This window comes from Electrona antarctica (assembly GCF_951216825.1).
Source record: "Electrona antarctica genome assembly, chromosome: 14".
NCBI lineage: Eukaryota > Metazoa > Chordata > Actinopteri > Myctophiformes > Myctophidae > Electrona > Electrona antarctica.
In genome coordinates, this window is record NC_136795.1 from 139,597 (window position 1) to 160,870 (window position 21,274).

Consider the following 21,274-nt stretch of genomic DNA (forward strand, 5'->3'; position numbering starts at 1 on the left):
CAGGTGTGTATGTGTGTGCGCCCCTCATGGCTCACATTTCCTTCCTGTTTACCGCTCCACTCACATCTCGACCTGCAAGGGTCACCACGACACACCGCTGCGTGCGTGCGTGCGTGCGTGCGTGCGTGCGTGCGTGCGTGCGTGCGTGCGCGATGTGTGTGTGTGTGTGTCCTGGATTCAGTTACTCACTGGCTTCCCTGAACCCTACATGGCCGATACAGTAAAGCCCGATTTATATACGTATAGCTGTGCGGCTAAAATATCCGATCTGCAAGCACAAATACAGCCACACATCAGACTGGAGCTATAGGGTTAGCTGAGGATAAGAGATTAGGGTGATCGCTATAATTATGGCCGTCACACCCCTCTCCAATCCAGGTAGGAATTACACCTTATCATATCCCTTATCGGCAGCCGCCTTCGTACCCATAATTCCAGGGTGCGAACGCGTGGCGTTGCTGCAGAGTGCCATGTAGGTACAGTCTGCAGGTGGTATAATGGTTGCTGCAGAGTGCCATGTAGGTACAGTCTGCAGGTGGTATAATGGTCGGGTTGGTCCCTGTAATAAACATCAGACGCTTCAGCCGTTCGGCTGCCGCGCACCGTGAAATCTCTCTAGGAGGACAAGTGGTGGCACTCACTGTGTTTTGGGCCCCTCCGCTGTGTGTGTGTGTGTGTGTGTGTGTGGGGGGGGTTTGACAGTGCCAGCCAGGAGAGCCAGCAGTGCTTAGCTCTGATCCTCTGGAAGCCTCGGTAAGTGCAGAGATTGAGGAACCATCTCCGTGTTATTTGGAGTGTCTCAGGAGGAGGAGGAGGAGGAGGAGGGTTAGCCCGTGTCCGGGCCTGTCTCCAACAACACTGTTTAGTACTAGTAGTGAACTACAGGAACTATGATGGGATATAAGATAATACATCTAATACGATGGTGTTTTTATTTGTAAATGAACGCCCTACCTGATCATTCCACAGCGTCACACACAAGCATCAAACGTAGCAGATCTACAAGCTTGAAACACAGTGTGAAGCTTGTCTGTCTGTCTGTCTGTCTGTCTGTCTGTGGACTATATATAGTCCACTGTCCATGGACATGGACTGTCTGTCCATGTCCAGACAGTCCAGACAGTCAATGGACTGTCTGTGGACTATATATAGTCCATGGACTTTTGATAACATTTGTAACATTAGAGCTGATATTATGAATGGTGCTGCTGCTAGCTCAAACCCTCAAACAGCAGCTAATGGTGCCAGGGTAGAGCTCTCCAGGGGGAGCCTATTGTCATTCTGCGCAATTGATGAAGACGAACTCCGCAAAACCATATCACAGATGACATCATCCTCCTGTTCATTGGATACAATTCCCACCACCTTTCTCAAAGAGGTTTTAGACAGTGTGATTGGAGATATCCTAACAATTGTAAACATCTCTCTACAATCAGGCGTCTTTCCAGACTCACTGAAGACGGCTGTAGTTAGGCCCTTACTCAAGAAACACAATCTTGATCCCTCTGTGCTGGGTAACTATCGACCCATTTCTAATCTGCCCTTTCTGGGCAATGTTTTAGAAAAATGCATCTTTCATCAATTGGATGTGTTTCTACAGAACAATAAGGTGCAAAACAAATTCCAATCTGGCTTTAGGAAAGGCCACAGCACAGAAACAGCACTTGTAAAAGTAATTAATGATCTTAGGGTGTCTGCTGACAAGAAAAATGTATCCGTTCTCTTACTTCTAGATCTAACAGCTGCATTCGACACGATTGATCATTCAATTTGAATACAGCGTCTGGAGCACTGGATAGGCTTGTCTGGTACGGCCCTGTACCAAACAGGTCCACCATGTTCAATTCATCAAAACATTTAGAGACGTACAGATAGACACTACTATATAGTAAAAGAGAACAGAACAGGAATTCATCATAAAGGAGGTAAAAAGGGAAAAGAGACATAGACAGTGAGGGGAAAAAAGGGGGGAAGAGACTATAAACAAACGGAAATACAGTTTACAACGTCATACACAATTCTCAATACGTTCGGTTCATACTTTGAGCCGTCTGACGGCAGTTTTACCTGTAAAAGGAGCAATGTGTGAATCAAGAAATCACACAACGCTGAATCTCTCTTCCAAACACAAACGGTACTGGAGAGGAAACGGCGCCAGTTCCCATACAGGAACCACTGAGGCAGACCAAAACAATCGATCACAGATTCACCAAAACACAATAGTCGATCCTAGAACTATCGATCTATGTGATGCTGTAAGCAATAATAATGTCAAACTGTTTTAGATGGACCCACAACGTTATACAAAATAAAGAATATGCTCCAAATACCAAAATAGCTGATACTCAAAATAAAGGCTTAGTTCAAAATACTTTGGAACAAAAATAGCTTAGAGATGTGTTTTATAATAAATCAACACAATTTAAATCTACTACACGTGTGCGTGTGCGCTACAGATTGTGTGTGTGTGTGTGTGTGTGTGTGTGTGTGTGTGTGTGTGTGTGTGTGTGTGTGTGTGTGTGTGTGTGTGTGTGTGTGTGTGTGTGTGTGTGTGTGTGTGTGCTACAGATCAGGTGTGTGTGTGTGTGTGTGTGCGTGTGTGTGCGCTACAGATCAGGTGTGTGTGTGTGTGTGTGTGTGTGTGTGTGTGTGTGTGTGTGTGTGTGTGTGTGTGTGTGTGTGTGTGTGTGTGTGTGTGTGTGTGTGTGTGTGTGTGTGTGTGTGTGTGTGTGCGCTACAGATCAGGTGTGTGTGTGCGTGTGTGTGTGTGTGTGCGCTACAGATCAGGTGTGTGTGTGTGTGGGTGTGTGTGCATGTGCGCTACAGATCAGGTGTGTGTGTGCGTGTGCGTGCGTGTGCGTGTGTGTGTGTGCGCTACAGATCAGGTGTGTGTGTGTGCGTGTGCGTGCGTGTGCGTGCGTGTGCGTGTGTGTGTGTGTGCGCTACAGATCAGGTGTGTGTGTGTGTGTGTGTGTGTGTGTGTGCACTACAGATCAGGTGTGCGTGCGTGTGCGTGTGTGTGTGTGTGCGCTACAGATCAGGTGTCATCATGCAGAGCTCAGCGTTGTAAACCAACCCCGAAGGATGTTCCTTAACCCTTTAAGCCCCGTGACGCCCGTTCTACATGGACGCCTTCTTCTAAAGCAGCGCTACGGTTTAGTGACGGAAGGACCCCCAACACACACACACACACACACACACACACACACACACACACACACACACACACACACACACACACACACACCTGATCTGTAGCACACACACACACACACACACACACACACACACACACACACACACACACACACACACACACACACACACACACACACACACACACACACACACACACACACACACACACATTTTAACCATTTATTTATGTCCACACAAAGGATATGCATACAAGGACACAACAGCGTCTCCGCTACATATGACAGCTGCCAATTATAGCAGAGACACCACAATAGAGGGTATGCGCGTGACATCATCATCATACCAGGAAGTTATGCGGGAATGCGTACTGTGGCAAAAAACTACTTTCTGGCCTTGAAAGTCCATACATCCAAACAGAAAAGTCCTATTTCATTGCATGAAATGACTTTAAACAACATTAAATTCACTTTGTCACTCACTTTGCCACTCGATTTGCCACTCGATCTGCCATATGACCATATCACTATATGCATGCGCAGGGCCGCTTTAAGGGTAGTGCGAGTGGTGCGGCCGCACAGGGCCTTTTTTAAGAAACAATAATCGCATCGCAGCCCGTTCCGTCGCAGTTGATTTTTCACCTATTTAAGCTGCGGTCGGTTTGGAGCCGCCCCCATAACATCCATTCAAGATGTGTGACAGTGTTTCAGTGATCTGTTCTGTGGTGTGGTGCAAGCAATGAGGGACCTGAGTGGTGGGGAACCAGATGAATAGATTGAGTCTGGTGGGAAGGACTTGTAGTCTGGCCTTAACTGTGAATGTGATAATGTCCTCATTGAGTGCAGTGTTAAAATGGTAAATGGTGCATTTATATAGCGCCTTTATCCAAGGCGCTTTACATAGATTGTGCATTACATTCACCCATTCACACACACATTCATACACCGATTGCGGCGGAAGCCATGCAAGGTTCAGTGTCTTGCCCAAGGACACTTCGACATGTAGACAGGAGGAGCCGGGATTCAAACCGCCGACCCATGGACGACCTGCTCTACCTCTTGAGCCACAGTCGCCGTGTTCTTGATGAATGCGTGTGAAACGGAGTGATCAGCATGGGGAAGACATGTGAGCTTCCCTTGGAGTTTTAGTCCAGTCCAGTGTTGTTGTTGGTGCTGGTGTACATCCATGAGGACTCGTCTGGCACCTGTAGCTGTTAGCAGGTGACTGTGTCCAGCATAGGTGACCGTTGCCCTGACCTGGGTGAGGGGGTCAGTTATAATGTCCTCGGAGACCCTCACCACAGTCTCTGAGTCAGACGGCACCCACTCCAGGGACACTCCAGTGCGGACACAGAGGTCATTTAGGTCTGGCCAGTCCGACCAAACCCCAAATCCAGCGGAGCGGGTGTCCAGTTTCCCGCTGGGTTTCCTCCGGCTCTAACTCCCTGGCCAGTGGGACCTTACGCCTCCTCCTCCACACACACACACACACGCATGCATGCACGCACGCACGCACGCACGCACGCACGCGCACACACACACACACACTGTATCTGTGGTTAGGTCATCACTTCTATATTGTTGTCTAATAAACTTTTATTTTTGTGGATCATATGGCATTATTATTGAAGACAAAAAAATGAAACCTCACAAGAGAAAGGAACGTGTATAAATGGTACAGTAATTGGTGCTTTTATATCGTGTCCAAGGCGCTTTACATATTGTGCATCACATTCACCCATTCACACACACATTCACACAGCGATGGCGGCGGAAACCATGCAAGGCACCAACCTGCACATCGGGAGCAATTAGGGGTTCAGTGTCTTGCTCAAGGACACTTGGACACTAACTTTGGGGGAGCCCACAGGGATCGAACTGGGTACCTCACGGTTTCCAATGGAAGTCACATGGTTTGACCAAACACTTGTTTGATTGCCCCCCCCTCCCCCGCATCAAATATATCATATATCAGACGAACATGCTCTGTGCTGTCCGTGTTTCATGGCCGCCTCAATGCTTTTCCAATGGAAGTCACGTGGTTTGACCAAACAGTTGTGTGTGATGGGGGGAGGGGGGGGGGGGGGCAATCAAACACAAGTGTTTGGTCAAACCATGTGACTTCCATTGGAGAAGCATTGAGGCGGCCATGAAACACAGGCAGAGCACAGCACAGTTGTTCTGTATGTGTGTATGAAGCCTGAGGCCTACTGAACAACATGTCACATATCAGCGTTACAGTTCATCCCAGTGTTGATTTCGTCGACTAAAACTAAGATGAAAAATGTTCGTCGACTACCTTTTTTCACTGACGAAAACTACATGGAAACTACATGAAAACTAAGCTATGATGACTAAAACTAAGACTAAATGTATTGACAATTTTGTCAACAAATACAAACTAGACTAAACTGTTAGGAAAGGACTAGTGGACAAGAGATCCACTATAAGTCATTTTACACTTGGTGCATGCTGAAAATAGCAGATCTACAAGCACACAGCGCGTCGCAGCGCGACGCGTTGTGTGCTTTAAGTGTAAAATCAGTCATTACGATGGCATCAAGGCCCGCCAAAATACATTTTAGTCGACTAAATCAACTGTAGATTTAGTGGACTAAAATCGTATGACATTTAGTCGACTAAAACTAGACTAACACTAAAACATTCCAGGTGACTAAAATGTGACTAAGACTCAATGAAAACTATTCAAGAGACTATGACTAAAACTAAAACCAAAATTTGCAGCCAAAAACAACACTGGTTCATCCTGACATAAAAGCCAGCAGACAGAAAGACGCGGACAATATGCACTGATTTGGATTTATTCATTTATTTATTTTCTCAGTACTTTTTGGTGATTTGGTACATTTTGCATCATTGTGGTCAAAATGCGTTGAGGAGGTATGATCTGTCTAAAACACGTACAACAGTACGAAACAAAAAAAACAAAAATCCAAACTTAAAAACATGGAGCTGCATGGGCTGGATGTCGATCCATCGACCGGAGCGGAGCGCGCTTGTAAAACGATGACAGGAATGACCAACAAAAAAATAAATAAAATTCAAAAGGATTTGATCTATCTATGTAGACGGAGACAAGATGACCCTCTGAACGAACTACAGTCCGACAGGGTGGAGGTGGATGGAGATGGATGGGTGGAGGTGGGTGGATAGATGGGTGGGTGGAGATGGGTGGGTGGATGGAGATGGGTGGGTGGAGATGGGTGGGTGGATGGAGATGGGTGGGTGGAGATGGGTGGGTGGATGGAGATGGGAGGGTGGAGGTGGGTGGATAGATGGGTGGGTGGAGATGGGTGGGTGGATGGAGATGGATGGGTGGAGATGGGTGGAGGTGGATGGAGATGGGTGGGTGGATATGGGTGTGGGTCATCAGGTCAAGGCGTGGGCGAAGGTGCTGGAGAAACAGGGTCAGGGTCCAGATGTTTAGGACAAGACCATGGCCTGGAACTCTGTGGAGGAGAGGAGAGACCGTGAGGAGGAGGCATGCATCGCTTTGGATCAGAGGTCATCAATATGCTCGTACAAGACTTGGTCTTGTCCGTCGCACTGATTTTTTATTTTCCATGTAATTTGAACTGTTTCATTTCTTGTTACTTGTTTGATGTATTTGTATTTTGTATGCATAACCGTTTCTAGATTTTATTGTGTAAAGCACTTTGGTCAATCTCGATTGTTTTAAATGTGCTATATATAAATAAAGCTTGATTTGATTTGATGTTCGAGTCCCGTTCATGACGACCTTTGCTGCGTGTCTCCCTCTTTCCTGTCTGTCTTCACTTGATACTACCAGTGGCAGAGCTAGTGCACACACACCAGGCAGGCACCGTGCACACACACGCGCGCACACACACACACACACACACACACACACACACACACACACCAGGCAGGCAGGCACTAAACTACACTACATAAATATATAGTTTTATAAATGGTGAGTTGGCTAGCACAGTGCGTGCACACACACACACACACACACACACACACACACACACACACACACACACACACACACACACACACACACACACACACACACCAGGCACTAAACTACACTACATAAATATATTGTTTAGTTTTATAAATGGTGAGTTGGCTGGCACAGTGCACACACACACACACACACACACACACACACAAACACACACACCTAGTAGTCCTACCAAGGTGAACCATATTATTAAGTTTTATAGTTACAGTAATGAAGCCCTTAACTATTAGTCTTTAAATACAACGTTTGGTCCACAATGACACGCCCAACACATTGCATGTGATGTTTGTGAGCTTGTAGATCTGCTATATTTGGAAACATTTGGAAAAGGGAATACTGAATAAAAATAAAGGTTGACAACTTTTGACCCGTCACGCCCAAAAAAAGAGCAGTCAAACTGTCAAATGCTGGTGATCAGAAAGTGAGCACTCACATGCACTCTCGCTCTCTCTCTGAGAAACAGAGTACTGTACGCAGCACAAAATAAATAAAAACAAATCCTTCATTTTCATTCGGCTCTGATTAGGGTCCACTGATTAGGGTGTTAATTACTTTTTTTCCCTCTCTGAATCACAGGAGCTAGGATGAAACCTATGGGCTGATTTTGTAGTTTTGTTTTCCAGTTCAGGTTTTAATAAAAACTACAAACATGGCAGTCTAGTGAGCAGCACAGCTGCAGCTAATCACATTTGTTTGTGTGTGTGTGTGTGTGTGTGCGCGCGTGCGCTAGGTGTGTCCAGAACTATTGCTGTGTGTCAATGTACAAACACAGGCAGCAGTCAACAGTAACACCACAAATCTAACAACAAAGCCACGTCACAGTGTACTATAAGGTAAGCCTGACACAGCCTGCCATGTTTTACCCTTCTGGAGTTTATAACCTGAACTGGAAAACAAGCTCAGCTTATTAAAGCAGTGGTTCTCAAACCAGTGGCCCGGGGGGACCACCAGTGGTCCGGGGACCACCAGTGGCCCGGGGGGACCACCAGTGGTCTCCGGGGACCACCAGTGGCCCGGGGGGACCACCAGTGGCCCAGAGGGACCACCAGTGGTCTCCGGGGACCACCAGTGTGTCCTTGAAGAGCGGGTTCCAGGCATGGCCCCCCAGCTAAATGATGGAGAGTTGGTAACCAAATGCACCCTTATATAGATCTTTAACTCTTGAGAGTGTAAAATGAAACCAAATGGACCCTTATGGGTCTGTCTGTTAAACATCTACATTACTTAGTTTAGAAGAAGTCTCCACAATATTAGAGAATGTAGAAGAATTGTTATTTTTGATTTTGAACATTTGCCTGTTTTCTCTCCTAATGGTACCAACATCAATACAGCATGGAAATGTGGACAAAATCGTATTCAACGACAACAAAATAATCCACGTTTTGGGTCTGAGAGGCTAAATGGTGGTCCGTGGCTCGAATGCCCAATAATGGACCTTGATTTGAAAAGGGTTGAAAACCACTTGGCTGCTATAGAGGGTCTCATGGTCCGTTTAGTTGAAATGAACGGTGTGTATAAAGTCTCTCTCTCTGACAGACTGACCTTCTACTCCGATCTTGCCGTCACTGTCGTCATCGGCGGCGCACATGAAGGCCTTGGTCTCTTTGTCGCTCAGAACCCGAGCCCCGGGGACGAACCTCTGCAGGAAGAACCTGGGGAGAGAAGGTACAGAAACACAACCACACTGTCAACAACCTGCTGGGTAGACTACACAGGTAACACCAACACACACTGGAGATCCGGGGACAGTGGTTGTCAACTTTTTCACGTCATTAAGGACCCCAATATTGATGTGTGTTTTGGCTGCTGACCCCCATCTGAAAAGAGTTTTTGCCAGGGATTTCAAATGTTTTCATGTGACGTCATAATCATGACAGTCAAGATGCGACTTCACCCTGTTTTGAGTGCCTTAGTACATTTGCAACATTAACGTGTATATTAATGTTCACATTTCAGATATAAAGTGCTTACTCCCGGGGCCATGGATGTTAGAACTTCACCCGAGCATTCCATATTATTCAATAAAAAAAGTTTTTTATCCAACCAGTTTGTATATCTGCTGTTTGTATAACAGCCAACATATAAATGGGTAAAGTGGTTAAGATGATTGTGATGCTATGTTAAAGTCCTACACCTTTGCTGGGGACCCCCTGGCATCCCTCCAAGGACCCCTTGGCGACCCCTGACCCCACTTTGAGAATCACTGTCCTATATAGGACACACTGATCCACTCAAAAAGTATACACTCCCCAGGCCAGAGCACATTATCTCCGCCAGGCCGGGTTGCCCAACCAGGGCTGTATAAACTCTGTAGACTTAGTAAACTGGATTTGACTCGATCAAAAACTCTGAGATTTAAAGCTTGTTTCTGCAACAAACACTGACATTTTGTAGCATTTGTGATGCCCCCTGGTGGTGAAGTGTGTTGTAGGGGTCTGCAACCTTTTTGAAGTGAAGTGCCATGTTTTTATTTTCTAGATGGTCAGGGTGTCATGTCTGTCAACATCCATTTTAATTGACACCACATGAAAAATGCCAACATATTTTGATTGTCCACGAATATAACCTTTTCCGTTCTTTTAAAATATTTTCTTTCACATTGTTATAATGATCATTAGACCCAGCAATAAGCAAAAACCCTCACATATCTCCCACTCTCTCTCCCCAGTCAGAGTTCAGACTTTTAATGAATGTACCATTATGTGCAGGATGTAATTTACATACACAATATTACACATGTGAGGGACCTTATTTATTTGACTAATTTATTTTTTAAATAGTTTATTTTAAATCCTCTCTCACACTCATGCCAGTGTGCCAGTGATCACCCTCCTCTGTGCCAATGTTGGCACCGGTGCTAAAGGTTGCCTTCCCCTGGTTTAGCCTCTAAACAGCAGTGTTTTACATACTTTGCCCAAGGCACACACACTGTCTGGTAGCCTAGACACACCTGCAACAGATTCATGGTGAAAACAGCTGATCTACAAGCACACGTCGCAACGCGATGTGAGCTTGTGGATCGGCCCATTTTAGCTATTGTTTTTGGAAAACTGTGTGGGTAAAAATAAGATTGAATTTAAAATGTGCTAATTGCCAGCTTGAAAGAGATTAAAAGGAGATTAAAATGTATTTTAGGATAAAGAGGTTACCTCTATTGTGAAATGAGTGTGTACAAACTAGTGATGTATCATAGCTTTTTGTTCAGTTGCATAATTAGCCCTTCCCAAGTTCCCGAACCCCACCCCACAAGCCATTGTCCAATGCCAATCCTAATAATAGTTTAGCAACCGTTGCTAAGGATGGCAAGCTTTTGTCACTTCGTAGCTGTCAGTGTTATTTTGCATTGCTGTGGCTGTGTTGTTCGTCATGGCTGTGTTGTTCAACACATACACAGCTTAACGTCATGGCTGTGTTGTTCAACACATACACAGCTTAACGTCATGGCTGTGTTGTTCAACACATACACAGCTTAACGTCGGAAATGTTACACGACTGACCCACCCAGGTGATGGCAATAACACTAATCACTTACTTCTCTTACTGTGCATTACATGAAAACTCCTGGTCGATGGTCGTTAAAGTTTATTGCGTTGGATACTGTTCCTCTAATATGTCCTTGTATTTCTAGTTTACTGAAATAATATCATGCACATTTGTCCAGTGCATAGCCTACTGCAGGCCTGGTTGACTGGTTTTAGAAGACATTTTGAAGCTCTTGCTACTGAAATGATTGATTATTTATATGGAGAAATCCCATTATTTAACATGCATCTCAATAGAGCACCGAAGTCTGACGTCAATATCGGTAGAGAGTGTTCATGTACTTTTTATTTGCATTGTAATCCCCATAGGGGGATTTTAGATCGCCTTATATAAGAGCTGTGTTTGAAAAATAAACATGTCATCCCGGCCGTTTCACTCATATGGATATGAAGAATCAACTGACTGAGAGAAAACGCTAATGTTACTGCTGCTGAATTAGTTACATTTTTGCTAGAAACAGACGGTATGCCGGTATCAAATATGAGAGACTGACGGTCGTAAACAACACAGAGACACCTCCCTGACAATTTTGCCGATCTATGGGTGAGAAGGACAGCTTGCCATCGCTAATGTCTCTGTCGGTGGAAACCTCAATGTCTAATACTGTTACTTTTCATTCAATTCAAATTAACAAACACAAAAATAACAGATCTACTATACTTTTCGAGCTTATATGCGTTGCTTCCTAAACTCACTTGAGCTCCTCCTCCTCGATGAAACCGCTGGCATCGTTGTCGAGGATACCGAAGACGTTCTTAATCTCGCCGGGGCTTTTCTTGGTTAGACCGCACGTCTCGAAGAACTTCTTACAGTTGAAAGAGTCCGGTGCTAGGGGAGGGGAGAAGGGAGGGGAGGGGAGGGGACCGGACCGGGAGGGGAGGAGAGGAGAGGAGAGGGGAGGGGAGGGGAGCGGACGGGAGGGGAGGAGAGGAGAGGAGAGGAGAGGAGAGGTCAGTTCACAAGATGAAAAACAGGCTGTATTGTGCTTTGTTTGACAGAGATGAATGCTACTGTAGCCGACACAAAGGTCACTGTGTTTACCCTTGGTAGTTGGTGCATTGGAAAGTTACAGAGTAGCCTACATTTACTCCAGTATACTGTTGTTAAGTCGTACACCATCATGACGTGACATGTCGATTTGCTCGTCCACATATGACGTACATTCTCCATGCATTGTCAATGGGAATTTAATGTTTGCATCCAATGGACTATTAAAGGAGCATTCAGTGATTTGGGTGATTTGGAAAAAACCCTGGTCTGCCCTGGTAACAAGATGTGCACATGCACGCTCTACAGTGGGGGAAGTACAACAGACCAACAGGACGTGCAACAAGGCCCGCCCCACTCGATCATGATAGGAGGAAGGCCCCTCTCATCCTGATTGGATGAAGGCTTTGCCACCCAAAGCCCAAACTGAAACTAGGGTTTTTTGACCCCAGGGGCTCACTGGGGACAGGGAGGAACTCCTTGTCAGCACACTCTATAGTAGGGAGGATTATCCAAAGATTAAGAAAAAATAAGTGATATTTGAATTAAGTGAAATCACTGAATATACCTTTAATAAAAACTATGAAATATTTATACTCCACTGCAAGTATTTGAAAACATTCTAGCTACTCGGGACAGCTATTCTAGCTGTCCCGAGACATTGCCAAAGCATTTCCGGGGGTCCCCGGCCAAAAACGTTGAGAACCCCTGATTTAGAAGACATTTTTAAAATGTCGACGTCAGGCCTAAAGTATGGTTTTATGCCAACAGGGTAATTTTACTCTGGTGAACTATTGAATCCAGGACTTGTAAGAGTATCTCTCTCTAATCTACACTGCTTTTAATTAATTAAGAGTCGGAGCAGGCCTATTAGGCTCGGCTACTTCTTGAGTCTTGTTCAGGTTTTCCACCATATTAAATATGCATGATGTGCATATTTAATTAACAGTGTCGATATAACGTAAGCACGTTTCTTCTATCGCTGACAGCACCATTTATTTATTTATTTAAATGTTAACTATTCTATTAAAGGGATATTTTACACACACACACACAAATCAACCTTTGGTCATTTTATGGTCTACTCAGGCTTATGTGAACACCCCAGACAGTTTTTATTAAGTTGCTTGATTCAGTAATTATATATTTGATATTAATTTTAACTGCCCCGCCATCTTCTTATACAAACCCAATATAATCCCTTATATGAACCCTAGCATACCTAATCTGATTAGAATTTAGCCAAAAAATAGCAGATCTACAAGCTCACAACGCCTTGCGCTGCGAGGTGTAGTGATCTTGTAGATCGGCTATTTTCTGCAAAGAGGTGTAAAGGGAAAAAAGAGCAAACCTTGTACAGAGCCGATGATCAAGTTTACTAAGTATTGACTGCGGTATTGTTTAAGTGGATATCTTCAAACTCCATTTTAACTATGATAGAATCATCGAAAACATCCGTCCTTTTTTATGTTGACTTCTAATACGAGAGAGGGCCGTGTTTTTTTATTTTATTTTTTCATTTACTGTTTTACTGTATTTGTAATAATTATTTTTGATGTTTTAAGTCTCCCCCGGCCTCCTCCTCCTGCATGGGTTATTAAACTGCAGTAGACGATAAAATGACCAGAAGTTGAAATTGAAATATCCCTTTAATTCTGCAATGAATATCCTACTAGGCTATAGGATGGCCTGCATGCCGAGATGACTGGCCGTGGCCCAGACTAATCTCCTATAGGCTATAGGATGGCCTGCATGCAGAGATGTCTGGCCGTGGCCCAGACTAATATCCTACTATAGGATAGCCTGCATGCCGAGATGACTGGCCGTGGCCCAGACTAATCTCCTATAGGCTATAGGATAGCCTGCATGCAGAGATGACTGGCCGTGGCCCAGACTAATATCCTATAGGCTATAGGATAGCCTGCATGCCGAGATGACTGGCCGTGGCCCAGACTAATATCCTATAGGCTATAGGATAGCCTGCATGCAGAGATGACTGGCCGTGGCCCTGACTAATATCCTATAGGCTATAGGATAGCCTGCATGCAGAGATGACTGGCCGTGGCCCAGACTAATATCCTATAGGCTATAGGATAGCCTGCATGCAGAGATGACTGGCCGTGGCCCAGACTAATATCCTATAGGCTATAGGATGGCCTGCATGCAGAGATGACTGGCCGTGGCCCTGACTAATATCCTATAGGCTATAGGATAGCCTGCATGCCGAGATGACTGGCCGTGGCCCTGACTAATATCCTATAGGCTATAGGATAGCCTGCATGCAGAGATGACTGGCCGTGGCCCTGACTAATATCCTATAGGCTATAGGATAGCCTGCATGCAGAGATGACTGGCCGTGGCCCAGACTAATATCCTATAGGCTATAGGATAGCCTGCATGCAGAGATGACTGGCCGTGGCCCTGACTAATATCCTATAGGCTATAGGATAGCCTGCATGCAGAGATGACTGGCCGTGGCCCAGACTAATATCCTATAGGCTATAGGATAGCCTGCATGCAGAGATGACTGGCCGTGGCCCTGACTAATATCCTATAGGCTATAGGATAGCCTGCATGCAGAGATGACTGGCCGTGGCCCAGACTAATATCCTATAGGCTATAGGATGGCCTGCATGCAGAGATGACTGGCCGTGGCCCAGACTAATATCCTATAGGCTATAGGATGGCCTGCATTCAGAGATGACTGGCCGTGGCCCAGACTAATATCCTATAGGCTATAGGATAGCCTGCATTCAGAGATGACTGGCCGTGGCCCAGACTAATATCCTATAGGCTATAGGATAGCCTGCATGCCGAGATGACTGGCCGTGGCCCAGACTGTACTGCAGTGCTGGTATATGTATATACTCACGTTTTTAGTATACTGAAATGTATAGAAGTACTTTGTACTTGTGTTAAAGTAAAAAAGTATTGCCATCAAAATGTACTTGAAGTACCAAAAGTTAAATGTATAGGCCTATATTTGTTATATATATTTAGTTTTTCTTTATTTTATTTTATTGTTTATTTTATTTTATTTGTTTGGGGGGGGGGGGGGGGGGGGTAGCAGATGTACAAGCTCACAATGCATCGCATCGCAACACATGCTTGTGTTAATGTACATTTTGTAATAATAATCAAAATCTACAAAGTGGCTATAAAGTTTTCAAATAATTGTAGTGGAGCAAAAGTACAATATTTGCCTCTGAGGTGAGAAGTAAAAGTACAATATTTGCCTCTGAGGTGAGAAGTAAAAGTACAATATTTGCCTCTGAGGTGAGAAGTAAAAGTACAATATTTGCCTCTGAGGTGAGAAGTAAAAGTACAATATTTGCCTCTGAGGTGAGAAGTAAAAGTACAATATTTGCCTCTGAGGTGAGAAGTAAAAGTACAATATTTGCCTCCGAGGTGAGAAGTAAAAGTACAATATTTGCCTCTGAGGTGAGAAGTAAAAGTACAATATTTGCCTCTGAGGTGAGAAGTAAAAGTACAATATTTGCCTCTGAGGTGAGAAGTAAAAGTACAATATTTGCCTCCGAGGTGAGAAGTAAAAGTACAATATTTGCCTCCGAGGTGAGAAGTAAAAGTACAATATTTGCCTCTGAGGTGAGAAGTAAAAGTACAATATTTGCCTCTGAGGTGAGAAGTAAAAGTACAATATTTGCCTCTGAGGTGAGAAGTAAAAGTACAATATTTGCCTCCGAGGTGAGAAGTAAAAGTACAATATTTGCCTCTGAGGTGAGAAGTAAAAGTACAATATTTGCCTCCGAGGTGAGAAGTAAAAGTACAATATTTGCCTCCGATGTGAGAAGTAAAAGTACAATATTTGCCTCTGAGGTGAGAAGTAAAAGTACAATATTTGCCTCCGAGGTGAGAAGTAAAAGTACAATATTTGCCTCTGAGGTGAGAAGTAAAAGTACAATATTTGCCTCTGAGGTGAGAAGTAAAAGTACAATATTTGCCTCCGAGGTGAGAAGTAAAAGTACAATATTTGCCTCTGAGGTGAGAAGTAAAAGTACAATATTTGCCTCCGAGGTGAGAAGTAAAAGTACAATATTTGCCTCCGAGGTGAGAAGTAAAAGTACAATATTTGCCTCCGAGGTGAGAAGTAAAAGTACTGAAGATTGGAAATAGGCTAATACTCCAGTGAAGTGTGTTGGGGGGGGGGGGGGAATAATCCTCAAAATGTGTCTACAGTACTTTAACGTGAGTAAAAGTATACTGTAGTTATTTTATCCAGTGCTGTAATGACAGAAAGTAAGTCCAGAAGCGCCGCAGGCCGGCTGAGTCAGACGATACCTTGGCAGTCCTTGATAGCACTGGCGATGGCGTCCGCAGACAGGATGGAGGAGAGAGACATTGTAATGCTGTTGGAGAGAGAGAGAGGGAGAGAGAGACATTGTAATGCTGTTGGAGAGAGAGAGAGAGGGAGAGAGAGACATTGTAATGCTGTTGGGGAGAGAGAGAGAGAGAGAGAGAGAGAGAGAGAGAGAGAGAGAGAGAGAGAGAGAGAGAGAGAGAGAGAGAGAGAGGAGAGAGAGAGAGAGAGAGAGAGAGAGAGAGAGAGAGAGAGAGAGAGAGAGAGAGAGAGAGAGAGACACACATTGTAATGCTGTTGGAGAGAGAGAGAGGGAGAGAGAGACATTGTAATGCTGTTGGAGAGAGAGGGGGAGAGAGAGACATTGTAATGCTGTTGGAGAGAGAGGGAGAGAGAGACATTGTAATGCTGTTGAGAGAGAGAGAGAGAGAGACATTGTAATGCTGTTGAGAGAGAGAGAGAGAGAGAGAGAGAAATGCTGTTGGGAGAGAGAGAGAGAGGGGGAGAGAGAGAGAGAGAGAGAGCACCACTGTGAATTACACACGCACACACAGGTGCATTAAGGTATATCATTATCAAATATTTTTCAGGAGTGCAGTGAAAATATATGATATGCCTTCACACTTAATCTAAATAAGTTAGTCCACTTGTAATCAGAACTATTTGAATTCTATATAACCGTTTTTGTATCTTTAATAATTGTTTAGGGTTTTTTTTTCTATCAATATTCTTCTTCCTCCCTTTTCCTGAAAAAAGACTGCAAATTATGGGAGCTTGTATGAAAATTAATGTCACTCACTTCTTCTCTCTACACTTTGTAAACCTGTCATGTGACAATGAAGCAGATTCTGAGAATATTTCGTATCATCATAGTAGACGACAGCTGCGCAAACTGCCTCCATGCGTAAAACTCATGACCATTGCATTTTCGTCAATAAATAATTGTCACTTTTAACATTAAAGTAGGCTATAGTTCATCCATATAGGCTAAACGCAATCCACGCATTTCCCCTTGCATGGCTGAAGGTGAGCCTGAACAAGACAGTGGACATTCTTGCTTTTCATTCGAGTTTGTACTTTGGACATCTTTAGTTTTACGCAAAGTCAACTCGTCTTTGACGCGCGCAATAAAGGGCAAACCTCAACGCCTAATTTCTTTCACCTGCTGCATGATACCATATGCAGCAACATGGAATATTCTTACAGCCTGCATGATGATGCAGCTCCATCTGTATTTAGGAATATTTTAACCTGCACAGTCAAATCCTCAGTTATAATCTACCGGTATCCATTTAACTCTGAGAGTGGTAACACAATGGACCCAGACGGATCCATTTGGTTCCACACTCTCGGAGTTTGTTCTTTAAAAAAAAAAAAAAAATCTTAGCAGACGAAGCAAGTTGAACTGTGCTTTCTTGCTTATTCTACAAACTTAATAAAGTTTTCTATCAATCAAATGAACGCTGCCGATATCTATTCTGTGTGTACAGGTAGGCTACATGTGTTATATCCACGTGAGGCAGACAGTCAGACTGACATTATTGTCAATTAAGTATTTATTTTCCAAAGAGAATTCAGACACACACACACACGAGACGATAACAGCAGATAAGTTTCTTTGAAGTCGAGAAGCACCGTCCATTGTCATATTCTAAATAAAAGTACATCCATCATCAATGCACCTGCATGCGAGACTCTGTCTTTCTGCCTGTCTGTCTCTCCCGCAGCCGAGGTGCATTTGGACGGAGCAGAGATGTTCAACTCACCGGTGGTGGAGGTGTTGGGAGTCCGGTCGGATCGGGTCGGTGTGCAGCGGGTGATTCCCAGAGTAATGTCTAAGGCTATGTGGTGTGTGCCGTGTGTCCCTGGGACACTTTATATAGCTCTGACCAGCCGCTGACAATGATGATGATGATGAGGGGGGATCGCTTGAGTTACCTGTCTATGGATCAAATTCTAAAAAAAAAAAAAAAAAAAGAACTGCCCGCCCCCGATCGAGTTTCTTAGCTAACTAATTAACCTTCTACTATTTATAACGCTCGAGGCAGACCGGACCATGCATGGACCATAGGTTAGGTGTATAGACATCTGGAACGCCCTTGTAAATAGCAAATTAAGTGATAAGTGCATTAGACCCTTCTCCCCCTCCCCCCCCCCCCCCCCCCCCCCCCCTCTCTCTCTCTCTGTCAAGCCCAACCCTCCCTCCCCCCTCTGGAATTATATAATACTGACACATGCTCTCTCTCTCTCTCTCTCTCTCTCTCTCTCTCTCTCTCTCTCTCTCCACATAATACACATATCTCCTTACAGGCTGCAATGCCAAAAGAGACACACAAATTGTGCCAATTGCAACAAAAAAAAGAAGAAACTCCCCCCTCCCTCCCTCCGTCCTCATATTGTCACAGTTGAGGTGAGTGATGCAACACAATGACAGTCTATACTCTATAGCACTGCATGTGGATGTGCTGCTATGTGTTTTCACAGTTTCACACTGATACAGTTTGATTCCAACTGTATACCCGAATACGGTTGCCTGGTCCTCGCTGGCCATGATTCACATTGGCCTTGATTCTTCCACACCCGAGTACACTTCATTACAACTGTATTCAATGCTTTCACATTGAACTGCGATCCGTATCCGAGTACACTTCATTACAACTGTATTCAATGCTTTCACGTTGCAGCGATCCGTATCCGAGTACACTTCATTACAACTGTATTCAATGCTTTCACGTTGCAGCGATCCGTATCCGAGTACACTTCATTACAACTGTATTCAATGCTTTCACATTGCACTGCGATCCGTATCCAAGTACACTTCATTACAACTGTATTCAATACTTTCACATTGCACTGCGATCCGTATCCGAGTACACTTCATTACAACTGTATTCAATGCTTTCACATTGCACTGCGATCCGTATCCGAGTACACTTCATTGTCTCCACCAGGCCGAAGGCATGGGGAGAGAGTATGTTTTGCACTCCGTCCGTGTGTGTGTCCTTCCTTCCTTCCTTCCGTCCTTCCGTCCGTCCGTTATCAGCTAATCTCCGGTACCGTTGGCCCGATCCATGCCAAACTTTGCACACACACTCCATGGATGCCAACGACGAACCTCTGCCCCAAATATTCCTCAACGGCCTGTTATAGCGCCACCATGAGGCCAATTTAGGCAAAACACATTTCTGTAGATTACTCGTACACATTTTATCCTTACATCACACAATTCGGTATACACTATCGCCATAGTCATGTGATCAACACAGATCTGCACAATGTCCCATCTTCCATCCTGATTGGCTAATATTGGCTTCCAAAGCTCACATGATTGGTCCGTTTCGAACAAAATGCCACAAATCACAAACACAGTGTGCAATTTCCGTGAAATTATACACGCACATTTCCACTAGGCCAAGGACGACATGCCACTCATTCTTTTCCAAATCAGCCTCATGGTGGCGCTATAACAGGCCAATTCCTGTTTTTAGCTATAACTTCATCAATCTGTATACAACTTATGTATGCGCACTCCCTAGAGGCCATGGAAAAACATTGTCCCTGCATCCCTCCACATCTGCCGGTTATAGCGCCACCATGAGGCCGATTTCTGCTAAACACATTGCTTATGTTAGTCGCACAGATTTCATCCTTATCTCATGCAAATCGGTACACATGATCTCTGTAGTCATGTGATCAAGACGAGTCTGTTGGATTTAACAGATTCTACACTGATTGTCTAACATTGCCTTCTAAAGTTTTCAGGAGTGGCCCGTTTCGTTCAAAATGCTGCACATGTCCTGCTCATCCAGAATTCTATCCTCAGAGATGCTATGAGTGATCTGGCTCTGCATTTCCTCAACAAAATGAAGAAAATTGTTGCAAAAAAAACCCAAACATGTTTATATCACTCCTAAACATTTTGCCAAACATCTCACACACTCCCATCCTCCTGGTGGAGACCTGTGCCCAGAAGGGCACTTTTTCTAGTTACAACTGTATTCAATGCTTTCACATTGCACTGCGATCCGTATCCGAGTACACTTCATCACAACTGTATTCAATGCTTTCACATTGCACTGCGATCCGTATCCGAGTACACTTCATTACAACTGTATTCAATGCTTTCACGTTGCAGCGATCCGTATCAGAGTACACTTCATTACAGCTGTATTCAATGCTTTCACATTGCAGTGATCTGTATCCCAGTACACTTCATCATAACTGTATATTCAATGTCTAGTGTAGTCCATGGGCGTTACACTCCCTCTGCCAACCTGGGGAGAGCAACGGACTGACCGGCTGGACAGGGGGAGGTAGTTTAGAGACCAGGATTACTGCGTGTTTTTTGTGAGGTACCTACCCTAGGGGTCACGGGGAGAACATGCAAATTCCACAAAGAAAGGCCATTTCGCCAACCCCACCTATGGTAAGGGCACTGATGACGCAGAGTAGAGAACACGCCTCCAGCGGCCCCAGCGGCCATGGCGGGAATCGAACCTGGCCGGGTTCTTCTAGCTGTGAGGCACTAGGGCTACCAACTGTGGCAGCCTCTTTGTCCAGTTTTGGAGTATGTGCAAAATTCCCATTGACAATGAATGCACAATTCATAGTGTCTGATGATGTCATAGTGTACATCATGATTATGTACGATGATAAGAGCGCCCCTCACTTCACACGGTGTTATTTTTACACTTGCTTTCTATTTCTTTTTCTTTTTTTACTTTATTTAGTCAATCACATGTACAATTCCTTGTAGCAAATACATTTTCTTTTCACATTTGTTTCTACATGTTTCATTCATGTCACTGTTGTTAGCTGACTTTATATACAGACAACTACATCCCTTCACCTGTTTCAACACAAGAAATCACAAAAAAATTAAGAAAAAGAGAGAGAAACTAGAAAAAGTGCCCTTCCGGGCACAGGTCTCCACCAGGAGGATAGGAGTGTGTGTGATGTTTGGCAAAATGTTTAGGAGATGTTTTTTTTTATTTGTTTTTGCAACAATTTTCTTCATTTTGTTGAGGAAATGCAGAGCCAGATCACTCATAGCATCTCTGAGGATAGAATTCTGGATGAGCAGGACATGTGCAGCATTTTGTACAAAACGGGCCACTCCTGAAAACCTTGGAAGGCAATCTTAGCCAATCAGTGTACAATCTGAGAAATCCAACAGACTCGTCTTGATCACATGACTACAGAGATCATGTGTACCGATTGCCATTTCTTCATACGCCTTTGATGCAGGTCAAAGGTTTG

The 21,274-nt window shown here is 44.3% G+C and overlaps 1 protein-coding gene across 1 annotated transcript; it reads right to left on the minus strand.

Moving 5' to 3' along the window:
- Positions 1-6,491: 6,491 nt before the first annotated feature.
- On the minus strand, positions 6,492-17,849 carry pvalb8 (parvalbumin 8). The gene is made up of 5 exons (XM_079519960.1): positions 17,782-17,849; positions 15,997-16,064; positions 11,406-11,538; positions 8,710-8,819; positions 6,492-6,625 (listed from the first exon to the last, which is right to left on the minus strand). The coding sequence occupies exons 2-5, from the start codon at positions 16,055-16,057 to the stop codon at positions 6,600-6,602; spliced, it is 330 nt and encodes a 109-aa protein (XP_079376086.1). The 5' UTR covers positions 16,058-16,064; positions 17,782-17,849; the 3' UTR covers positions 6,492-6,599.
- Positions 17,850-21,274: the final 3,425 nt, after the last annotated feature.

Coding starts and splice junctions, on each gene's coding strand:
- pvalb8 (XM_079519960.1), bottom strand. CDS start 16,057: ATGTCTCTCTCCTCCATCCTGTCTGCGGACGCCATCGCCAGTGCTATC. Junction 11,539..15,996: donor TGCTATCAAGGACTGCCAAG/GTATCGTCTGAC, acceptor CCCCTCCCCTAG/CACCGGACTCTTTCAACTGT. Junction 6,626..8,709: donor CGGCAAGATCGGAGTAGAAG/GTCAGTCTGTCA, acceptor TCTCCTCCACAG/AGTTCCAGGCCATGGTCTTG.